The sequence below is a fragment of the Macaca fascicularis genome, chromosome 8, assembly GCF_037993035.2.
Source record: "Macaca fascicularis isolate 582-1 chromosome 8, T2T-MFA8v1.1".
Classification (NCBI taxonomy): Eukaryota; Metazoa; Chordata; class Mammalia; order Primates; family Cercopithecidae; genus Macaca; species Macaca fascicularis.
The window spans coordinates 9,551,842-9,570,854 of record NC_088382.1 but is presented as its reverse complement, the minus strand read 5'-3'; the positions used below and the strand labels follow the sequence as shown (position 1 = coordinate 9,570,854).

Genomic DNA, 19,013 nt, shown 5'->3' with positions numbered 1-19,013 from the left:
AACGTTTCCAGCTGTCTCTCCTGCGCCCTGCGTTCTTTCCCCACGTCACTTGCCAGGGAGCGGCTAAACACAGCAAGACCGCGCGCTCTGCGGCTCCAGAGTGCGGATTTCAGTCGCGTGCGGCTCTGATCGCGTCGCCCCTCCCTGGCGGGGCCACGCGCAGACGCCAGGGCTGGCGCCGCGGAGAGGGCGATGCGCGCGGACTCTCCCGGGGCCCTGACTGTCCCTGAGTCCTCCCTGCGGGGGGCGTGCGCGGCCCGCCTCCCGCGGCGCCGAGCGGTCCCCCTCCTCGGCCGGGGATTGGTGCGCCTGGCGGGGCGGCGCGGGATAAAGGCGCCGGGGTTGGCCTGCGCTGGGTCTGCTGGCAGCTCCGGCTCTGGGTTCGCAGCCTCAGCGGGGTGCGCAGGAAGGTCAGTCTGGGGGTCGCCTGACATTTCCCCGAGTGGAGCAGGGAGCCGAGCCCCCTCTTGGAGTGGGGACGGGCCGCGGAGCTGGTGGCTAGGGGCTGGCCGAAGTCGGGGCGAGCCCTGCACGGCGCCGCAGATTCTGCGCTCCAGGGCGCGCGCGGTTGTCCCGGCAGTGGCGGCATAGTCCCGAGGGCGGCGCGGGAGCCCGGCGGGGAGGGCCCAGGCGCAGCCCGGGTTGGCAGGGCGCGACACCCGCTCCCCTCCACTTTTGAAAAGGCTCCCCCCGCTGGGAAGAGGGGCGGGCATGGCCGGCCCCGCGAAACCGGTTTATCCAGACTTTGGGAAGCCATCGCCTGCGGAGGGTAGGACCCTACACCCTGTCCACCCGCCCAGGCTGAGACCTCGCGTCCTCGTCCTGGATGCCCCATGGGCGTCCCGTCCCGGGCAGCCGCGCGCGGGAGGAGGAGACTCCCGCTCTGCAGTCAGACCTCCCTCTGAGACTCTCCCTAGCTCACATTTAGAGCTTTGGGATTTTCTCGATCCTTTCTAGCTTTCGGATCATCCCCACTTAAAGCCCAGACTTGACCAGCTCAGAGACTTAAGAGAGAAAGCGAATGTGGATTGAGCCTTAACATGGACAGCGCAGTTTGCACAGTGCTTTTCATAGATTGACTGCTTTTATTAAATGCTCTCAACAATCTATTGGGATGGCATGGTGATTGCCCCCTTTCTGAGATCGCGGCAACTTGAGATTTGGCAAGGCAAGAAGCCAGGCGCACATAGCGAGGCCGACCGCGGGTCCAGAACCCCTGGCTGGTGCGTGCTGTCCCCCTGGGGAGGGGTGCAGGCTGCCAGGAAAGGTGCCCCCTGCGTGGCCCTGGGGGTGTTTCTTCTTTGCCTTCTGTTAGGCATCTGAGCTCATCTCTTCTCTTGAGTGGGAAGAGTTGGGGTGCTGGAGGTAGAGGGTTTGGGACATGGTGGACCTACCTCTCTTGGTAGTTAATAACTGCCTGACCTTGGGCTGGTCAGTGGATTCTGAAAAAAGGGGAAAAGGCCCCAGCTTCAGGGTTGCTGTGAGGGTTAAATAAGAGTTCAGGAAAGCAGATGCTTTGCCAATGCTCCGTAGTTACAAGGCGCCTGATTTTTCCTTGGATCATTACTATTAAGAGGATGCATTGGTGATAATGATGATGTAATGAGTCAGGTTTTAAAGCCCAGACTGCCTTGCAAATGCGTCTGGTAAACGTTCTTGCTCCTTAAAGCAGAGTAAGATTGGAGTGCGGGAACCCAGTGAAAATGAAGGTGAGGATGGACATAGGTATTAAGTTAGAAGTGGGGAGGGGTAGGGGGCATTGGCGCCAGGAAGTTGTCAACGGGGCAGTTATCACTGAGTTCAGAGCAGGGAAGGCCCGATGTGAGGGGCTAGGCGTGAGCACCAGCAGCGGAAATGCTCCTGCAGACCCCTGAGGCTGGAAGGAAGGAGCGGGCAGCGGGAGAGTAGTAGGTTTAAACAGGTTTGCAAATGGAAGAGGGGAGAGGACAAGGGCTGGGGTTTGGAGTTTGCCGGGTCTTTGGGGGCAACACTGATCTATGTTAGGCGAGTTTTCTGGCTCTTCAGATATATCTATATATACACACACGCACATATGCACGCAGGTCGTTTCGTGGTGCTGAACACTGTAAAACTTTTTACTATTGTAATTTTGTGATTCCTATCACGTAACATTAGATTTACCATCCTAAACATTTCTAAGCGTACAGTTCAGTAGCGTTAAGTATATTCACGTTGTTATTTAATCAATCTCCAGCACTTGTTCATCTTGCAAAACTGAAACTGTGCGCTCATTAAACACTAATTTCTCTGCCTCTACCCCAGCCCTTGGCAACCAGCCACCTTTCTACTTTGTTTCTATGATTTTTTGAGTACTTTAAATAATGCACATCAGTGGAGTCATACAGTGTTTGTCCTTCGGTGACTGATTTATTTCACTTAGCCTGATGACTTCGAGCTTCAGCCATGTTGTAGCAAGTGTCAGAATTCCCTCCTTTTTTAAGACTGAAAAACTTCTGTTGTATGTGTAGACCTTATTTTCTTTATCCATTCATCTGTTGGAGGCTGGATATCTTAGTTTCACGCTTAATTGCTAAAGACATTACTTAATACATCTGTTACTGTCTCCATACCTAAGAATAATTACAGACAGAAATGTTGGGAGATCTCATGACAGCAAGAACACGGAGGAAAACTGATGCTGCATATCTAGTTGTCTTCGGTATTATGGGTGGAAGTTTCCTTAATAGCTAAAAAATATCTCTCTTTAGAGCAATCACAGTTGAATTAAGTCCCCCCGCCCCACCGCCACTGCCACATCCCCAAGAAACTGAGGTAACTTTTTTTTCCCCCAGAGAATAGGGTCATTTGATTTTTGAGATGTAAACCTGTGATGGTTTCCCCTTCCTGTCTGCCTCTTAGACACGGCATTGAGTACGAACATGCATCACAACTTCCTAGGAGAGGCAAATATATGGTATCTGGCACCTAAATCTAACATGTCCACAACAAAAACTCACTTGACTTCTGTCTTCTCACCTGATCTGCTTCTCCAGAAAGCCCATTCTTGCAGCGGCCCCAATTAGAGACCTTCATATTCTTGACACCTTCACCACCCACCCATGTGCAAGCAATCACTGGAGTCATCTGGGCTGTAGTCTGTGTCTCTATCGCCCCCTCACTTCCCGATGCCGCTGCTGTGTGACTGCTGCTGTTAATGCAGATAAGTGGATATGCAGGGGGCATGGAAGAAGTTGTGACCTTCCATGACCACCTCAGAGAGGCCCAGGTTGGGAAAGTGCTTCATTATTTGTGGAGGAGAGTATGTTAACCTTTTCCTCTTTATCCTTGCAAATAAAGTAAACAAGGTGCTTGGGACAGAAAGTTCATGGGCTCTAATTTGATCTTTAGGTAGGAGGGACTGAAAATCATCTTTGACTTTCTCTATATAAATTTAGTATCTAGCTTGGCAAAGAAAGTTTTACTTTAGAGCAGCTGTTCTCAAATTGTAATCTGGGGAACTGTGGAGGGTCTCTGAAACCTCCCGTAGGGTCCATGAGGTCAAAACTATTTTTTAAAAGAATACTAAGATGTTATTTACCTTTTTCATTCGTTCTCTCACAAGTGTGCAGTGAGTTTCCCAGAGATTACATGACTTGCAAAGAGCTTTGCCTGTGATGACTAATGGAATTTGTGCTTGTGTATTCTGCTGTTTCTCAGATCTTCTAAGGTGTTAGGGTTAGGATAAAAATATCTGCATTTTCAGAGATGAACTCAATTTGCACTTAGTATTTCTACCGTGCACTTACTGGCTGTCTTTACTTATACCTGTTGTATCTGTGACCTAATTTTCTATTAATAAGTTACTAATTTGAAATCCCAGAGTTTTCTGTGCCTATGTGAAAAAACAACAAAAAGTACACTCTGTAGTCTTGATTGGAAAGCCTTTCTAAAATTTCAAATGGCATTAAATGATTTTTGAATGTAATAATATTTTATTCTAAAATAAAAGGATATTTAGATATTTTTCTATTTAAGGATAGATTCTTGGCTTAAAAGGGGGATATTAGAAAACTTGATTTTTCAGCTTACAGCTGCACCACCTATTGCCTAAAATGCTGAAAAAAATGCAATGAATATATCAGAGTATTCCTGATTCATGGAACGGAGGAATTTACTCCAGAGAAATGAGCAAAACTAAGGCAAGGTGAAAGATTTCCTGAGCTTTATAGCTGTTAGTAATTGGTCTTATGTGTCTTATGCCACAGAACCATTTTCAACAGTATTATGGTGCCAGTAGCATTATTTTGAGACCAACCATTCCGAGTCCTCTAAAGAAAAATGAACGGAATCGCTTAAGTGTGGATATAATGAGCTTTTTAAAAGTCAGAGATTTTTGTCATGGCTTCTCAAACTAAAAACGACAAAGTTGAAGCGTAAAGCAGGATAAATTATCAAGTTGCATTGGTTGCAGAAACACATGATAAAGCCTTGTTTAGATGAAAAAGCATTGAACGAGCTCATAGCACTTCAGTTTTCCAATGATACAGTAATCTGCCAAATTAAAGATTTAGCTGAAACACGAAGACCCAGTTAGTATATTGACTGTAGAAGTGTATTTCTGCCTCACAAATGGAAGAAAGACTAGAGGTGCCATTTTGCTTGTATTCTTCTGGTATCAGCACCAAACCAATCAATACCTTTTTAGATAATCTTTTTATTGTAATATGTAATAGCAATATACAATCCTTTATCTTTACAATAGACAGTAGCTTTTTAGTGAATGCTTGGTGGCAAACATGAGTAGTGCCAAGATATTCAAAGTTGAATAACTTTTTTGAATTTTATGATTCATTCTGGAACAAGTGCATTGAACTTGCATTGATGATGCCAGAGCAATGCTGGGTAAAACTCCTGGTGCCTTTGTGCAAATCAAGGCAGTTGGTACCAAGCTGTTCTAGTCGTCACTGTATTTTTTACTGCCCTATGCTTTCAATAAAAAGTGAGAGAAAATTGACAGTTTTACTTAAGAATGTCCTGATGAAACAGTAAAAATGACTGTCCGGATTAAATCCTGACTTCTGAGTATGCATCTCTTGGATATGCTGTATAGTGGAGGGAAGTGCCTATAAAGCCCTCTATGACACGTTTCAAAGTGTGACGGTTGCCTTCAGCTGAAGCAGCGTGTGATTGAATTGTGAGCTGAACTGGCCACTTTTCTTCATAGAAAACCATTTTTGCTTGACAGGCTGACAAACAATGAGTATTCATACTTGGATAATTGCCGGACATATTCTAAAACATGAAGGAAGTGAGCCTGTCACTTCAAGGAAACAACTAACAGTGTTTCTTGCCAATTAATTTGTATTTACCACCATGAACTTGACAGCTTCCCCATACTTAGGAATTTTCTGACGAGATCAGTGGTGATATTAACTAGTAGGACTTTTTAATATCATATAGTGAAGTGTGTTAATATTTGGACAATGCACATAACGTACTGAATCAATATTTTCCAAAAGGCTAATGCATGAAGGTACAAAGTTATGCAGGGCTAAAAGATCCATTTAAAGCAGTGCCAGCCCATGGGCTGTCAGGAGTCAGACTGCACAGCAGGAGGTGAGCGGCAGTGATTGAGTGAATGAATAAAGCTTCACCTGTATGTACAGCTGCTCCCCATTGCTCGCCTGAGCTCTGCCTCCTGTCAGATCAGCTGCAGCATTAGAGTCTCATAGAAGCACAAATCCTATTGTGAACTGCACATGCCAGGGATCTAGGTTGCACACTCCTTATGAGAATCTAATGCCTGATGATCTGTTACTAGATGGGACCATCTAGTTGCAGGAAAACAACCTCAGGGCTCCCACTGATTCTAGATTATGGTGAGTTGTATAATTATTTTATTATATATTACAATGCAATAATAATAGAAATAAAGTGCACAATAAATGGAATGTGCTTGAATTATCCCGAAACCACCCCCCTTCCTCCCAGTCTATGGAAAATTGTCTTCCACAAAACTGGTCCCTGGTGCTAAAAAGGTTGGGGACCACTGGTTTAAAGCATTAAGTTAAGTTTTAATGTAGCAAAGTACAAAGAGTTCATTGATAAGCTTTCAGATTCCGCATCACAATTAACCTTTAAGAAGACCGATGCATTGAGTTTTGGAGTGGTAGCAAAGATGAACTTCCAGAATTATTTGAAAAAATGAATAAAATACCATTTCCTCTTTTCACTGCTTTGATGTGTTTGGATTTTTTTTCAATTAGAGAAACAAATTGCAGAAGCAGATATGAAAATCCAGGGTTTTTTTGTATGTTTTTTTTTAATCAAAGAGAAGTATAAAGTTTAAAATAATGGCACTCCTTCCACTGAATATTTTTTGTATTGGAAAACAGGTTTTTTTTTTTGTTTTTTTTTTTTGTTTTTTGAGATGTAACCTTGCTCTACCAGGCAGGAGTGGAGTGCAGAGGCACCATCTCGGCTCACTGCAACCTCCACATCCCCGGTTCAAGCAATTCTTCTATCTCAGGCTCCTGAAAATATAGTTATTTTAATGATGTTTATGTTAACGTATTTATTGTTTTTAAATGAACTAATAAAGATGTTAAACATTTATTTGTTTTGCTTTCTAACACTAAACATTAATAGATACAACCAACATAAACAGTAACGTTTTGGAGTTCTCCATTTTTAAGAGTATAAAGGAGTTATATGTATAGACCATAATTTTTTGATCCATAGACCAAATATATAGACCATAATATACAGACTCTATTTTTTTGGTCTTTATATAGATATGAAACGTAGATATGAAACATAGATATATATAAAGACCAAAAAATTAGAGAACTTCTGCCTTAAGAGTATTAAGTTTAACTTGGCAGGAGCAACAAGAAAATCTACATGCCTTGGAGGGTTGGAGGGTTTTAAAATTATTTTTGTTTATAATACCTATGTATTAAAGTGATTCTGTAATAGAGGCAGTATTGCTGCGCGGTGGTTAAGAACTAGGTTTTCTAGGGGAGTGGTGCTTGTGGTAGTACCATTGAGCACGCACCAGCTTGTGGTATATAAACAGCAAAAAATGTTAGCTACTAATAATAGTGAATTAAGAAGAACCAACTCCGCTACGAACTGTCCATGTTGTTGAACTGAACTCCACATTCATTTAACAATTTGTTGGGTGCCTCCTTCATGCTTTCCCTTTGTGGAGAAAGCGATGAATACAGTTGTACCTGTTTTATATCTTCAGGGTTTGCTCTTCCCCTGCAGCTCCCGTCTTTTCCATTTTTAAATTAAAAAAACCCTTTTTAACTGTGACTGTTCGTTATTTTGCTTTCGGGAATTGGAATTGTCTTTCAGTCTCGAATATTCTGGGAAATGTTGTCTCTGGGCTTCCTCAATATCCCTTTGCACTTGCTGAAATAAGTGACTTTAAGAATCCAAGTTCTTACCTGGTTTCAGGTGTCAGCAGTGGCTACACTTAGCATTCCTCTAAGGTCTGCTTGAGGAAAAGCTGAGGCCTTTCCCGTAATGTGGTCCGTCCTGGACACCTGCCTCATCACTTTGGGCCTGTGCAGTGAAAGCAGAGATGTGCCCACAGTGAGAAGGTTCTCTTCTGCTCACTTATTTGAGAACATTAGCCGGGGTGAAGGGCCTCGGGTGTCTTCTAGATGCTGGACACCTGGTGGGTCCAGTCACTGACCCAGAGAAGCCACCAGGCAGCTTCTACCTGTCTTGTTTTGGAGTACTAAAGAGCAAAACCTTCATGACCCAGAAAGGTATGAAAAGGTATGTGTTTTGAAAAGACATTATTTTCCTTTTGTTTCCTGTAATTTGGGTTTTGGTATGATTAGGGATTGCAAGAAAGCTTCTGCTACTTCTGGCATTTAACTTGGAATCACTGTCTTAAATCTACTTGAGGAACTGAGTACCTTCCTATGAGTTTACATCTTACAGGAAATGTCTCTAACTGTGGTTTACTTTTTCTCCCTTTATAATGCAAAATAGAAGATGCTTGAGGGGATGGGACACCTGAGTTGGCTTTGAAGCTCACCTGCTTTTTCTGTTGGAAGAGATCTTCCTCTTCCAGCGGGTGAGAAAGTAGAGGCCACAGGTCAGTGTGTGGTGTGTGATAGGCCAGCCGGTAGGGAGGCTGGGGGGTTTGCTGTTAGAACCAGCAAAGCAAGCTGGGCAGCTGCTCTCAAGACATGCCTGCCTGGGTGTTGGGGACAGGTTGAGGAACATGGCAGTCTCAAGCCATATGTGACTGGACCGTCTTGACCTCTGAGGCCAGGGCTGATTTCATGGTCAGCTGGTACTAAAGCTGATGAGGAGGAGGAGCTAGACTAAATTAAATTATGTGATCTCTGAAACAATAAGAAAATGGCTTTTCTACGTGACCCTTTCTACAGAGATGATGGAAAAACAAAAATCCTTCCCAGCTTACTAAATATTGCTACGGGCCTTTTTATCTTAACCCTCTGCTTTTCTAGGCTGGTTCATTGTAACATGTGAGTGTTAATGCAAGATTTATAGGGCACTGTATTTAATATTTAATCTGGGACCCATTTGTATCCTCAGATGTTGTGTGGACAAGTTGATAACAGTTGTAGTCAAGACTTAAAGCCTTTGCTAGGATTCACCGACTGTCTCTGCGGTGTGCAGGTTCTCCGTGCAGTCACCGCCTCTGTTGCATTAGATCCCAGCTGGTGTCAGCATTGTGCGGTGTCAGTTCTGAATCTCAGTTCGGCCTTTGTTTGGCTGGACTTTGTGTGAGCAACACTTTATCCCTTTATCACAGGGCCTGGCTCACGGGAGGCCCTTGACTGGCTTCCTATCGGCGAACTCAGCAGTCTCTTTAGTTCGATTCCTGAATCTAAAAGCGTAGCTTTGCTCATTCGCTGACAATCTTAGTGTTCATTTCAGTTGAAGAGTTCATTTCGAAGAGCTGGAGGGATAAAAGGTCACATCACTAACTCTGCTCCTTTTTTCTCACAAGGTATTTGAAAAGAAAATGCTGTTCATTCGGATGCTGAGGCGAGTGGGGCAGAGCCCAGCCTGTGGCTGTTGGACACCTGTCCTGCCGGTCCGCTTTCTGGGCATCTCCCCTCGGCAAATTCCAGCAGATGCTAACTTCCACTCTGCGTCTTTCTCTGACACAGACCATCCGCGAGTCTTAATTACAGGTTAGTTTTTCTTTTCTTTTTTCTACTTCCATGGCTTGATTCTTTCCTGTGCCGTGTGTCTGTGCCTTTGTTTTGAGAACGTGTAATGTGCCATCCGAACCATACCGCCTGCCTCTGTAGCCGATAATGCAGCAAAAACAGGCTTGGCCTGATGGCAGAATCTGGATTTACTGTCTGTACTAAGAAAAGGATTTCAGAATGATGTATTTTATAATACAAAGTGTTAAATTAGAGCAGCTGCTCTTGTTGATCAGACACTGCCTTTTTCACCATTGGCTTTTTTGTTTGTGTGGTTTTTAGAATTTTGCAAATCCAAATCCTTATTTCATCACTGTTCCCAGCACTTGGTTTTCCCTGCCATAACTTTTATTGTTGTTCGAAGGAATCTAGGAACCTGGGGGCCAAAAGCTGCTCTGGAACTTGGTTCCCTTCCATATTAGGATCAGTCTGGGGAGTGAAGGCTAGTGCACAGGAAGGTGCCGGGGCTAGAACATTGATTCTGGTGTTAGGCACGCTGTTCCTTGGCCAGACTCCTGAACCTAAACTCAGAGTCATTCATCCCAAACTGTTATTGCACATTTGCCTGTTGGAAATAGAGAAGGTAAGTTAGCGTCTGGCCAAGGGACTTGTTGCCGCAGCACTCACTGTTGCCCTTGAGCTCATCGTTGCCAGTGACTCGCTCCCTGAACCTCCTCACCTCAAGTATGTTTGGCCCCTGATTTTGTATCGTTCTCACTCCAGACTTTACTCTGTCACTTCCAGCCAGCCCAAGCCTACCTCCAGTTTGATGGACATGTTTTACTTCTTTCTCTTTCTTGCCAGGCTTTCTTCCCTTGGTTTTACAGCATTATCCTTCTCATTTTCGTGTGCGCGCGTGCATGTGGGGCGTGTGCCCTTTTACTGCCTTCTCCACTTCTGATGCTGAAATAAGTTTCAAGCTTAGTAGATTTCCCTCTGTGCCTTTCTTCAGATTCACCCATCGTGTTGTCCGAGTGTTTTATTCCCTCTCGCCTCCACTAATGATGCATCTTTCAGGGTGTCCTGGTTTTATTCCCAAGTTAACAAATGCTTACAGGAAGTCCCACTTTTATATCTTCCTGCCTCATCAGTTTCTCTCAAATGAAATGGACTGTTGTCCTTTCCTGAATGTGCTCCTAGCCCACTGGCCTCCTGTTTCTGTCAATGGCATGTTGAATCCTTCAAACTGGAAGCTATACTATTCGTTTTAACTTTCTCAGTGGCGCCTTGTTGATTCAGTTGTCTGTCCCTTTTCCAAATGACTTCTTGGTTTCTCCCTGCCTCTTTGCCCTTTCATATCCCAGTCCACTTCTAATGGAGGATGGGATTCTGCCTCATCCCACCAGAGGTGGGTAGGAATCTGTTCATACTGGTTTTGAATGATTTTGTCACCCATAGCAGACAAGCTTCAAAGTTCATCAAAATAATGAAGGCCAGGATTGAGTTCCTGCCCCAAGAAATTCCAGACCTGTGCCTGGCTTTCATGAGATTTTCCTCTTCTTACGCCCTTGCTTCTCCTCTTTCTCAGAACCACTCCATGCTGGTGAGAGTGCTGTCTCTGAAACCAATATTACCTGTATTGGTCTCTGTCCTAGCCTGGGGGAGATTATTGCATTTCTAAGTGCTGTACCACGTTCCTGGGAAGATAGGAAGTAAGCAGCAGTTATATCAGCTCAACCTAGGACTTACGTAGTTAGCTAAGACTGAAAACTAGTCTCACTCAATTATTACGTTCTGGAAATAATTGAACTGGTTAGATTTGCATTAAAGCTTCACTTTTTTTTTCTTCTTCATCTAGGGGGTCTTGGCCAGCTGGGAGTGGGGCTTGCTAATCTTTTGAGGTAAGAGCCCTAAAAACTTGAAATTTAAAATCTGAGTTCTTAAGTATATGGAGCTCATCTGTGATGCCTTTTAAACGTCTTTTCTCTCCTCTTGCTCCTTACCATTGTTAAGATATATCTAAATAACTGCTATATATATAGATATATATAGATATTTATACATCTATATATAAATTATATATATAATTGTGTGTATGTATATATATATATCTTTTTTTTTTTTTTTTTTTTTGAGATGGAGCCTTGCTCTGTCACCCAGGCTGAAGTGCAGTGGTGCAATTCTGGCTCCCTGTAACCTCCACCTCCTGGGTTCAAGTGATTCTCCTGCCTCAGCCTCCTGAGTAACTGGGACTACAGGCACCCACCACCACGCCTGGCTAATTTTTTGTGTTTTTGGTAGAGACGGGCTCTTGCTATGTTGTCCAGGCTGGTCTTCTAACTCCTGGCCTCAAGTGATCTGCCCACCTCACCTCCCCAAAGTGCTGGGATTACAGATGTGAGCTACCGTGCCCAGCCTAAAATACATTTTATTTTGCCTCTGAATATCACAGACTTGTCACAGGCCCTTGACTCAACATCTCCAGACTGGTTCTTTGCTCTCTCTCTCTTTTCCAAACTTAGGCAGTGAGACACACTTTTCCCAGCGAATCACTTTGACTTTTAGTTGTTTGGGAACCAAGGGAAGTACAGGTGCAAACTGGAAGGGAAGAGTGTGGGATTTGGAGAGAATGGGATAAGAGAATAAGAAGAGGGAGAGAAGATAAGAAGAATGATGAGGAAGAGGTAAAAACTCTCAGGGGTAATAGGAAGAAACTGGTGACAAGCGTAGGGTTACAGTCAGGCGAGAGGAGAAACAGAAGACAGAGCCGTGGGCAGGGAAATAGAGGCCTGAGTGTGAGAGAGACAAGAACAGAAGGTGTATGAATTGAGGATGAAGAGGAAGTAGAGATTTGAGGCTGGCAGAAAATTACCGTTCTTATTTTGTAAGACTTTTCACAGGACTCGTTGCATCCTAGATGTTGCCAACTTGTGTGTGTTGATTTTCCCTTTAGGAAACGATTCGGAAAGGACAATGTGATTTTGTCTGACATCAGGAAGCCCCCCGATCATGTCTTTCACAGTGGTAAGAGATCCATAGGTCTCGCTTTTATTTTTATCTCTAATTTTCAAAGCACAAAGAGGTGGCTCATGAAATCGGTGCGTGCAACAGCTCCTAGCTGAATTTATGACTCAGATAAGTTATTGAGGCACTGGTATTTCACTTAAAAATAAGTATTTTTAATGCTGCTGCTCATTCAGGTGATAAAAGAGCAGAAGAGTTCTTTTGATCTTGAAGTTTTTGGAATAATATATTTTGATGTTATTTGAAATAAAAACTTTGTTTCCTGTCTTCTTGTGTTTTAACTTATTGACTTGGAGAGAATACAAACAAAAATCAAGTTCTGTACTGAAGAAAAGGAATTTTAGAAATTTGGAAAAATAAATCCTGATGTTACAGTGTAGAATTGCTCTTAAAGTACTACACACATACACACACACACACACACACACACACACACACACACACACCCCAAAAAATCAAGCTCTTCTAGTCAGGTTTTTTACTGCTTCAAAAATGTTTTTATGACTAGGCATGGTGGCTCACACCTGTAATCCCAACAATTTGGGAGGCTGAGGTGGGAGGATCACTTGAGTCCAGGAGTTCAAGACTAGCCTGGGCAATATAGTGAGACCCTGTCTCCACAAGAAATAAAAAATTAGCTTGGCATGGTGGCACATGCCTGCAGTCCTAGTACTTGGGAGGACCGCTTGAGCCCAGGAGATAGAGGCTGCAGTGAGCCATGATTGCATCACTGCATTCCAGCCTGAGCGACAGAGCAAGACTGTCCCTGCTGCCCCAGAAATATGGTTTTGTAATGCCCCCTAGTCTTTCCTGGTTCAGCATCAGCCTTTTGCTGCTCACCATGGGGGAAGAGTGACAGTTTGCTGTAAGTGGGGAAAATTGGCACAGAACAAAATCAACTTTACCTCTGTGTAATTAAGTATGATAAACTCATGATTTGTGGCTCTTCTATACCAAGGTGGTGGTGGTGTTTAATTAGTCCGTTTCTCTATTCCTTTTCAAATGTGCACCTTGGAAGCAGAGTGAAGCCACTCTGCAAACAGGGCTGGGAGGAACAGCACCCACTCTGGAGCCGATGCCTAGCTGCAACCCCAATTCCTCCACTTGTTCTCTGATCCTGGCAAGTTGCTTAACCTCTCTGTGCCTGTTTCCTCCTCAGTAAAATGTGTTTACCTCCAAGGCTGTATGGGAAAGAAATGTACATAAAGTCCTTAGAACAGGGCCTGGCCCAGGCAGTTCCTATAGGAGCGTTTGCTGTCCTTACCTGGGGGCTGACTGTGACTTGTGATTCTTCCATAAGAAAAATGCTGCCTAGTGCCCAGCTGGCTTGGTTACCGCATGGCTACCAATGAAATTCACAAGTCAACGGGGGAAAGGGGAAAGGTCCATGTAGTTCACAACCCTTTTCACATTCGTGGTTTCAATTTATGTTCCTTGCAGGTCCGTTCATTTATTCTGATATCTTGGATTACAAGAATCTTCGGGAGATTGTGGTAAACAACCGCATCACCTGGCTCTTTCATTACAGCGCTTTGCTCAGCGCCATTGGAGAAGCAAATGTTTCCTTGGCGAGAGCAGTGAATATAACTGGTAAGCATCTGGCTCTGGCTGGATGTGATTTGCCAGTTTTTCCAGTTCTTTAAGAAGAGATGTTTTCAGATTCTGATAGTGTCTGTTCATTTCAGGCCTGCATAACATCCTGGATGTCGCTGCGGAACACAATCTGCGATTGTTTGTGCCTAGCACGATCGGGGCCTTTGGACCCACCTCTCCGCGGAACCCAACCCCCGATCTCTGTATTCAGAGACCCAGGACCATCTACGGGGTGTCCAAGGTCCACGCGGAGCTCATGGGAGAAGTAAGTATCACTCAGCGAGATTGCTGAATGTGCCCCGGCTGGCACGATTTGCTGTTTGCTTTCTCATTCTTTTTGCCTCCAAGGCCTGGTGATTCATCCCTGGAGGACCTTTCCCTCTTCTTGGATCTCAGCCCCAGAGTCGCTTACTTAACTCACTGGGTTTGTCATGTGGCAGGTGTCTCCAGCTCCTGAAACCTCCTCAGCCGTGTGGGAACACTCAGCACTTCCTGGGTGCCCCGTGCACGGCGACCCATCTCTTCATTTGCTGCTTGTCTTACTTGTACCCCACCATTCTTTCTGGCTCCCAGTATTGGTAGCCATTGGTAGTAACTCTAAAACCTACAGAAAACTTCAAACATCTTGGGTTTTTTTGTTTTTTGTTTGTTTGTTTGTTTTTTGAGACAGAGTCTTGCTCTGTCGCCCAGGCTGGAGTGTGGTGGCGTGATCTCAGCTCATAGCAGCCTCTGCCTCCTGGGTTCAAGGGATTCTCATGCCTCAGCCTCCGAAGTAGCTGGGATTATAGGCACGTGCCACCACGCCCCGCTAAATTTTATATTTTTAGTAGAGGCAGTGGTTTGCCATGTTGGCCAGGCTGGTCTCAAACTTCTGACCTCAAGTGATCCACCCACTTCAGCATCCCAAAGTGCTGGGATTATAGGCATGAACTAATGCAAAATACTCTTTATCTTTATACTCTAGTAGATTTGAGTTGCTGCCTGCTCCTCCAGCTCGGTCATAGCCACGGCCCTCTCATCTACTGTTCTCTCCTCTGCTTTTCCCCGTGCCATGTGTGGGAATGTTCTCAGGCTGAATCGTTTAGGATGAAAATCAGTGGCACCTTTCCAAAGAGAGGCTGGAAAGCCCTACTGTAGGCTAATGTGTTATTTACAGCATTGATGTATCACCAAAAAGTTGATTTTTTTTTTTAAAGATAAAAACTTAGGAGTCTTTATTTTCTTTAGGAGTATTTAAATATAACTGCATGGAATGAGATTTCAGAAAAGCAGATTGTTTTGCATCTATCTGATTTAAAACATCTGTGTTTGAATATGTTTTCTCTTTTTCATAGTATTATCATTACCGGTATGGGTTAGATTTCCGATGCCTGAGATATCCTGGAATCATTTCAGCTGACTCCCAGCCTGGAGGAGGAACAACTGGTGAAGTGTTTTCTATTTCTTACATCTCTTGTATGTTAGATCGGCTTTCTAGCCAGGTGCGGAGGCTCATGCCTATAATTCCAGCACTTTGGGAAGCTGAGGCAGGAGGATCACTCTAGCCAGAGACCAGCCTGGACAACACAGTGGGATCTTGTCTCTGTGAAAAATAAACAAAAATTAGCCAGGCATGATGGCCCACACCTGTAGTCCCAGCTACCGGGGAACCTGAGGCAGGAGGGTCTCTTGAGCCCAGAAGGCCAAGGCTGCAGTGAGCTGAGATCATGCCACTGCACTCCAGCCTGGGTGACAGAGTGAGACCCTGTTTCAAAAATAAAAAACAACAAAAACCACCAAAAAAAAAAAAAAATAGACTGATTGCTAGGAGGAGTTGTCTTTGTGGTAAATGAATGTGCTATCTTTTTAGCTGTATGGCGACCAGAGTTTCTGTGTTGTCTCTCGATGTGCATTTTAAAAGCACAGTGAACCCAACTGGCTTACACTCACTAAGGGTAGCACATGCCAGCGTTGTCGGTCCAGCTCGGGATTGGCCACCCACAGTGCCAGAATAAAACGTAATATTCAAGAACAAATCTGTGACTCAGTGTAGGAAGACCCCCAGTAAGCAACAGCCTCTTGTTTCTTAACGCGCAGAGAGAGCCCTATTCAAATAGACTGTAGGCATTGTGTATGTGAAAGGAACGTAAGGATGATTATTATTTTGGACTCAAACACTCATTCTTTCATAAATCCCACGTCGGGTATCCTTTCCACATCCGTGGTCCTGAGAATGGATATAGAAGATACTTGACCACATCAGAGAGATTTGGAAGGAGGTCTTACAAAGCTTCTGCTTTTTAATATGGTGCTTCTCCAAGTGTGGTCTGGGGAGCTCCGGGCATCCTCAAGACACTTTCAAGGGGTCTTGAGGGTCAAAACTCTTATTGATATGGAGACGTTACTGGCCTTTTTCACTCTCCTTTCACAAATGCATCGTGGAGTTTTCCAGAGGTGGTGTGGCTTGTAAGATAAGAATGGACTGGATACAGAAGCAGATGGGGGCTCCAGCAGACCCCTATCAAGCCAGACCCTAAAGAGACTTTTAGAATGTACCACAGACCATCCTTCTCAGTACCTTTTGTTTGTTTAGAAAATATACTCTTTTTCGTATAAAATGTTACACATATTAATATGTGATAGGCTTATTGTCATTTTAAAAGGTAATATTCTAAACAATTCTCAGTTAACTCTGTTACAGTAAATATTGATATAACCCACATTAGTCAGATTTCTTTGGGAGTTCTCAATTCTTGTTTTGTTTTTTTTGAGATGGAGTCTCGTTCTGTCCCCCAGGCTGGAGTGCAGTGGCGCCATCTCAGCTCACTGCACTCTCCTGTCTCCTGGGTTCGAGTGATTCTCATGCCTCAGTCTCCCAAGTAGCAGGGATTACAGATGTGTGCCATCACACCTGCCTAATTTTTGTATTTTTAGTAGAGATGGGGTTTCACTATGTTGGACAGGCTGGTCTTGAACTCCTGATCTCAGACGATCTACCTGCCTCGGCCTCCCAATGTGCTGGGACTACAGGTGTGAGTCACTGAGCTTGACTGGAGTTCTTAAATTTTAAGAATCCATTATAAAAAGGCTCTGAGACTAGAACATTTGAGAACTGCTGCCTCAATCCAAGAGGCTCATTCATTGTTTTGTTATAACCCACACATGGGATTCCCTTTCAGACTATGCAGTCCAGATTTTTCATGATGCCACAAAGCATGGCAAATTCGAGTGCAACCTGGAAGCCCGCACAAGGCTGCCCATGATGTACATTGACGACTGCCTCAGGGCCACCCTGGAGGTCATGGAGGCCCCGGCCGAGTCCCTCTCCATGAGGACCTACAATGTCAGCGCCATGAGCTTCACACCCGAGGAGCTGGCCCAGGAGGTCCTCAAGCACGTACCGGAATTCCAGATCACATACAACGTGGATGCCGTTCGGCAGGCCATAGGTTCGTACCCGCTGGCAAAGGCCTTCACTGTGAGTCCCTGGAGGACGTAAACCTTGGAAGGATAAGGACAGCATAGATGTTTCCCAAGCGTCCAGATACCTTTTGGAGAAGGAGCCTAGCCCAAAGAAATTGTTGAGCCCAAGCCAGCAGAAGCTTTGATTTTGGGGAATGATTTCTAAAGTGGGTGAAATCATTCCATTCCAAATAAACAACTTGTTAGCCTTTCATCTTGTTTACAGTTTAAACATAAAGCAAGGAAAAATAGAAGCAATAGAGGTAGTATGAAAACAGCCCCAGGTCTTCAAATACTGTAAATTTGCCAATTTGTGGGTGGAAGCACCTCTTTTTTTTTTTTTTTTTTTTTTGAGACGGAGTCTCGCTCTGTAGCCCAGGCTGGAGTGCAGTGGCCGGATCTCAGCTCACTGCAAGCTCCGCTTCCCGGGTTCACGCCATTCTCCGGCCTCAGCCTCCCGAGTAGCTGGGACTACAGGCGCTGCCACCTCGCCCGGCTATTTTTTGTATTTCTTAGTAGAGACGGGGTTTCACCGTGTTAGCCAGGATGGTCTCGATCTCCTGACCTCGTGATCCGCCCGTCTCGGCCTCCCAAAGTGCTGGGATTACAGGCTTGAGCCACCGCGCCCGGCCGGAAGCACCTCTTTGAGTATAAAACTTCTTATGAAGTTGTGTGAGATTTTAATAATGTGTGAAAATTCACAGTGCCTGACAAAAGACGGGTTAATAGTCTTTGGCCCTAAGAGGGTGACTGTGCATAATAGCGGTTCTGCTTTACTCGAAGGAATTTCCTGTTTTATACTTTGTACTGTAGACCTTTATATAAAATGGTCAAGACCTTTTTGCGAATCCACAACCTGAATAACTTAAGCTACTCTTGCGTATCTTTTCCTAGCGGATAGTTGGCCGATGAAATTTGATGACAGCAATGCTCGGAAGGACTGGGGGTGGAAACATGATTTTGATCTTCCAGAGTTGGTGACTACCATGTTGAACTTCCATGGTTCTGAAACCAGAGTTGCCCAAGCCAACTGAAAGAATCTGAAAGAGGAGCTCCTGTGTCCTGGTCCACTGTCAAAGGAGAACTGTCACGACTCCAAGGTTATAGACTCCAAGGAGCCTACATTATTTGGAACTGACTAATTGGACTAAATTTTGGCAGCTCATATTGAACTGCTAGACAAAGAATGGAGTTTAACATTTAAGCATTTTCAGAATGTTGTAGGTATGGTGGGGGGACTTCTCAGTTTTTGGTGTTTGCCTGAACTTGTCTAAACACATTCCACAGAATAAGGCTTAAGTCATCATTAGTTTCCATTTCCTTAATTAGGATGAAGTGATCATTTCTGGGACGAAGGGAGTGTGTGACATTTGTATTTAATTAAATTCAATTTAAATATTCCTCCTAAGACTCGATTATTCTCTTGACTAGAGACCAAAGATTACATTTTAAGGACTTTCGAAGAGGTACTCCTGATTTAAAAGTATTCTTTACTATCCCAGCAGAACGTAAACCGTGTTTGGTGTATTCATCCCATATCCGTCAGCGTTCAAGATATTTTGACACTGCTTCAAAAATGATCACTTCTAGTTTTTCTGTAAGATGCTAGATCTGTGGGAAATGAAGAGTTTAAAGATGATGTAGCCAGCGAAGGGTAGCCCCTCTCTTATTTTGATTGCCCTCCTGTTAGTGAACTAAGTGTAATTCCCAGGAACGTAATTCCCAGGAACGTAATTCCCTGACCTGGCAACGTCAGCATCTAGGGAGACTGTCTAATGTACAGGTTTCTGGGCTATACCCCTTTAGATTCACTCGTTAAGTGCCAGGTACCACTGGTTGTTCGAATCC

General features: G+C 44.4%; 1 protein-coding gene across 3 annotated transcripts; it reads left to right on the top strand.

Moving 5' to 3' along the window:
- The first annotated feature begins 355 nt into the window (after positions 1-355).
- On the top strand, positions 356-18,566 carry LOC102136126 (L-threonine 3-dehydrogenase, mitochondrial). Of its 3 annotated transcripts, none has more exons than XM_005562584.5 (9): positions 356-410; positions 8,963-9,149; positions 10,966-11,008; positions 12,061-12,131; positions 13,572-13,721; positions 13,817-13,989; positions 15,059-15,149; positions 16,883-17,152; positions 18,060-18,566. In XM_005562584.5, the coding sequence occupies exons 2-9, from the start codon at positions 8,978-8,980 to the stop codon at positions 18,197-18,199; spliced, it is 1,110 nt and encodes a 369-aa protein (XP_005562641.3). In that variant the 5' UTR covers positions 356-410; positions 8,963-8,977; the 3' UTR covers positions 18,200-18,566. The 3 variants fall into 3 exon arrangements, with proteins under 3 accessions (XP_005562641.3, XP_005562643.3, XP_045253786.2); XM_045397851.3 differs by lacking the exon at positions 356-410 and adding an exon at positions 6,357-7,752; XM_005562586.5 differs by lacking the exon at positions 13,572-13,721.
- The last annotated feature ends 447 nt before the right edge of the window (positions 18,567-19,013 follow it).

Coding starts and splice junctions, on each gene's coding strand:
- LOC102136126 (XM_005562584.5), top strand. CDS start 8,978: ATGCTGTTCATTCGGATGCTGAGGCGAGTGGGGCAGAGCCCAGCCTGT. Junction 11,009..12,060: donor GGGCTTGCTAATCTTTTGAG/GTAAGAGCCCTA, acceptor TTTTCCCTTTAG/GAAACGATTCGGAAAGGACA. Junction 15,150..16,882: donor GCCTGGAGGAGGAACAACTG/GTGAAGTGTTTT, acceptor ATTCCCTTTCAG/ACTATGCAGTCCAGATTTTT.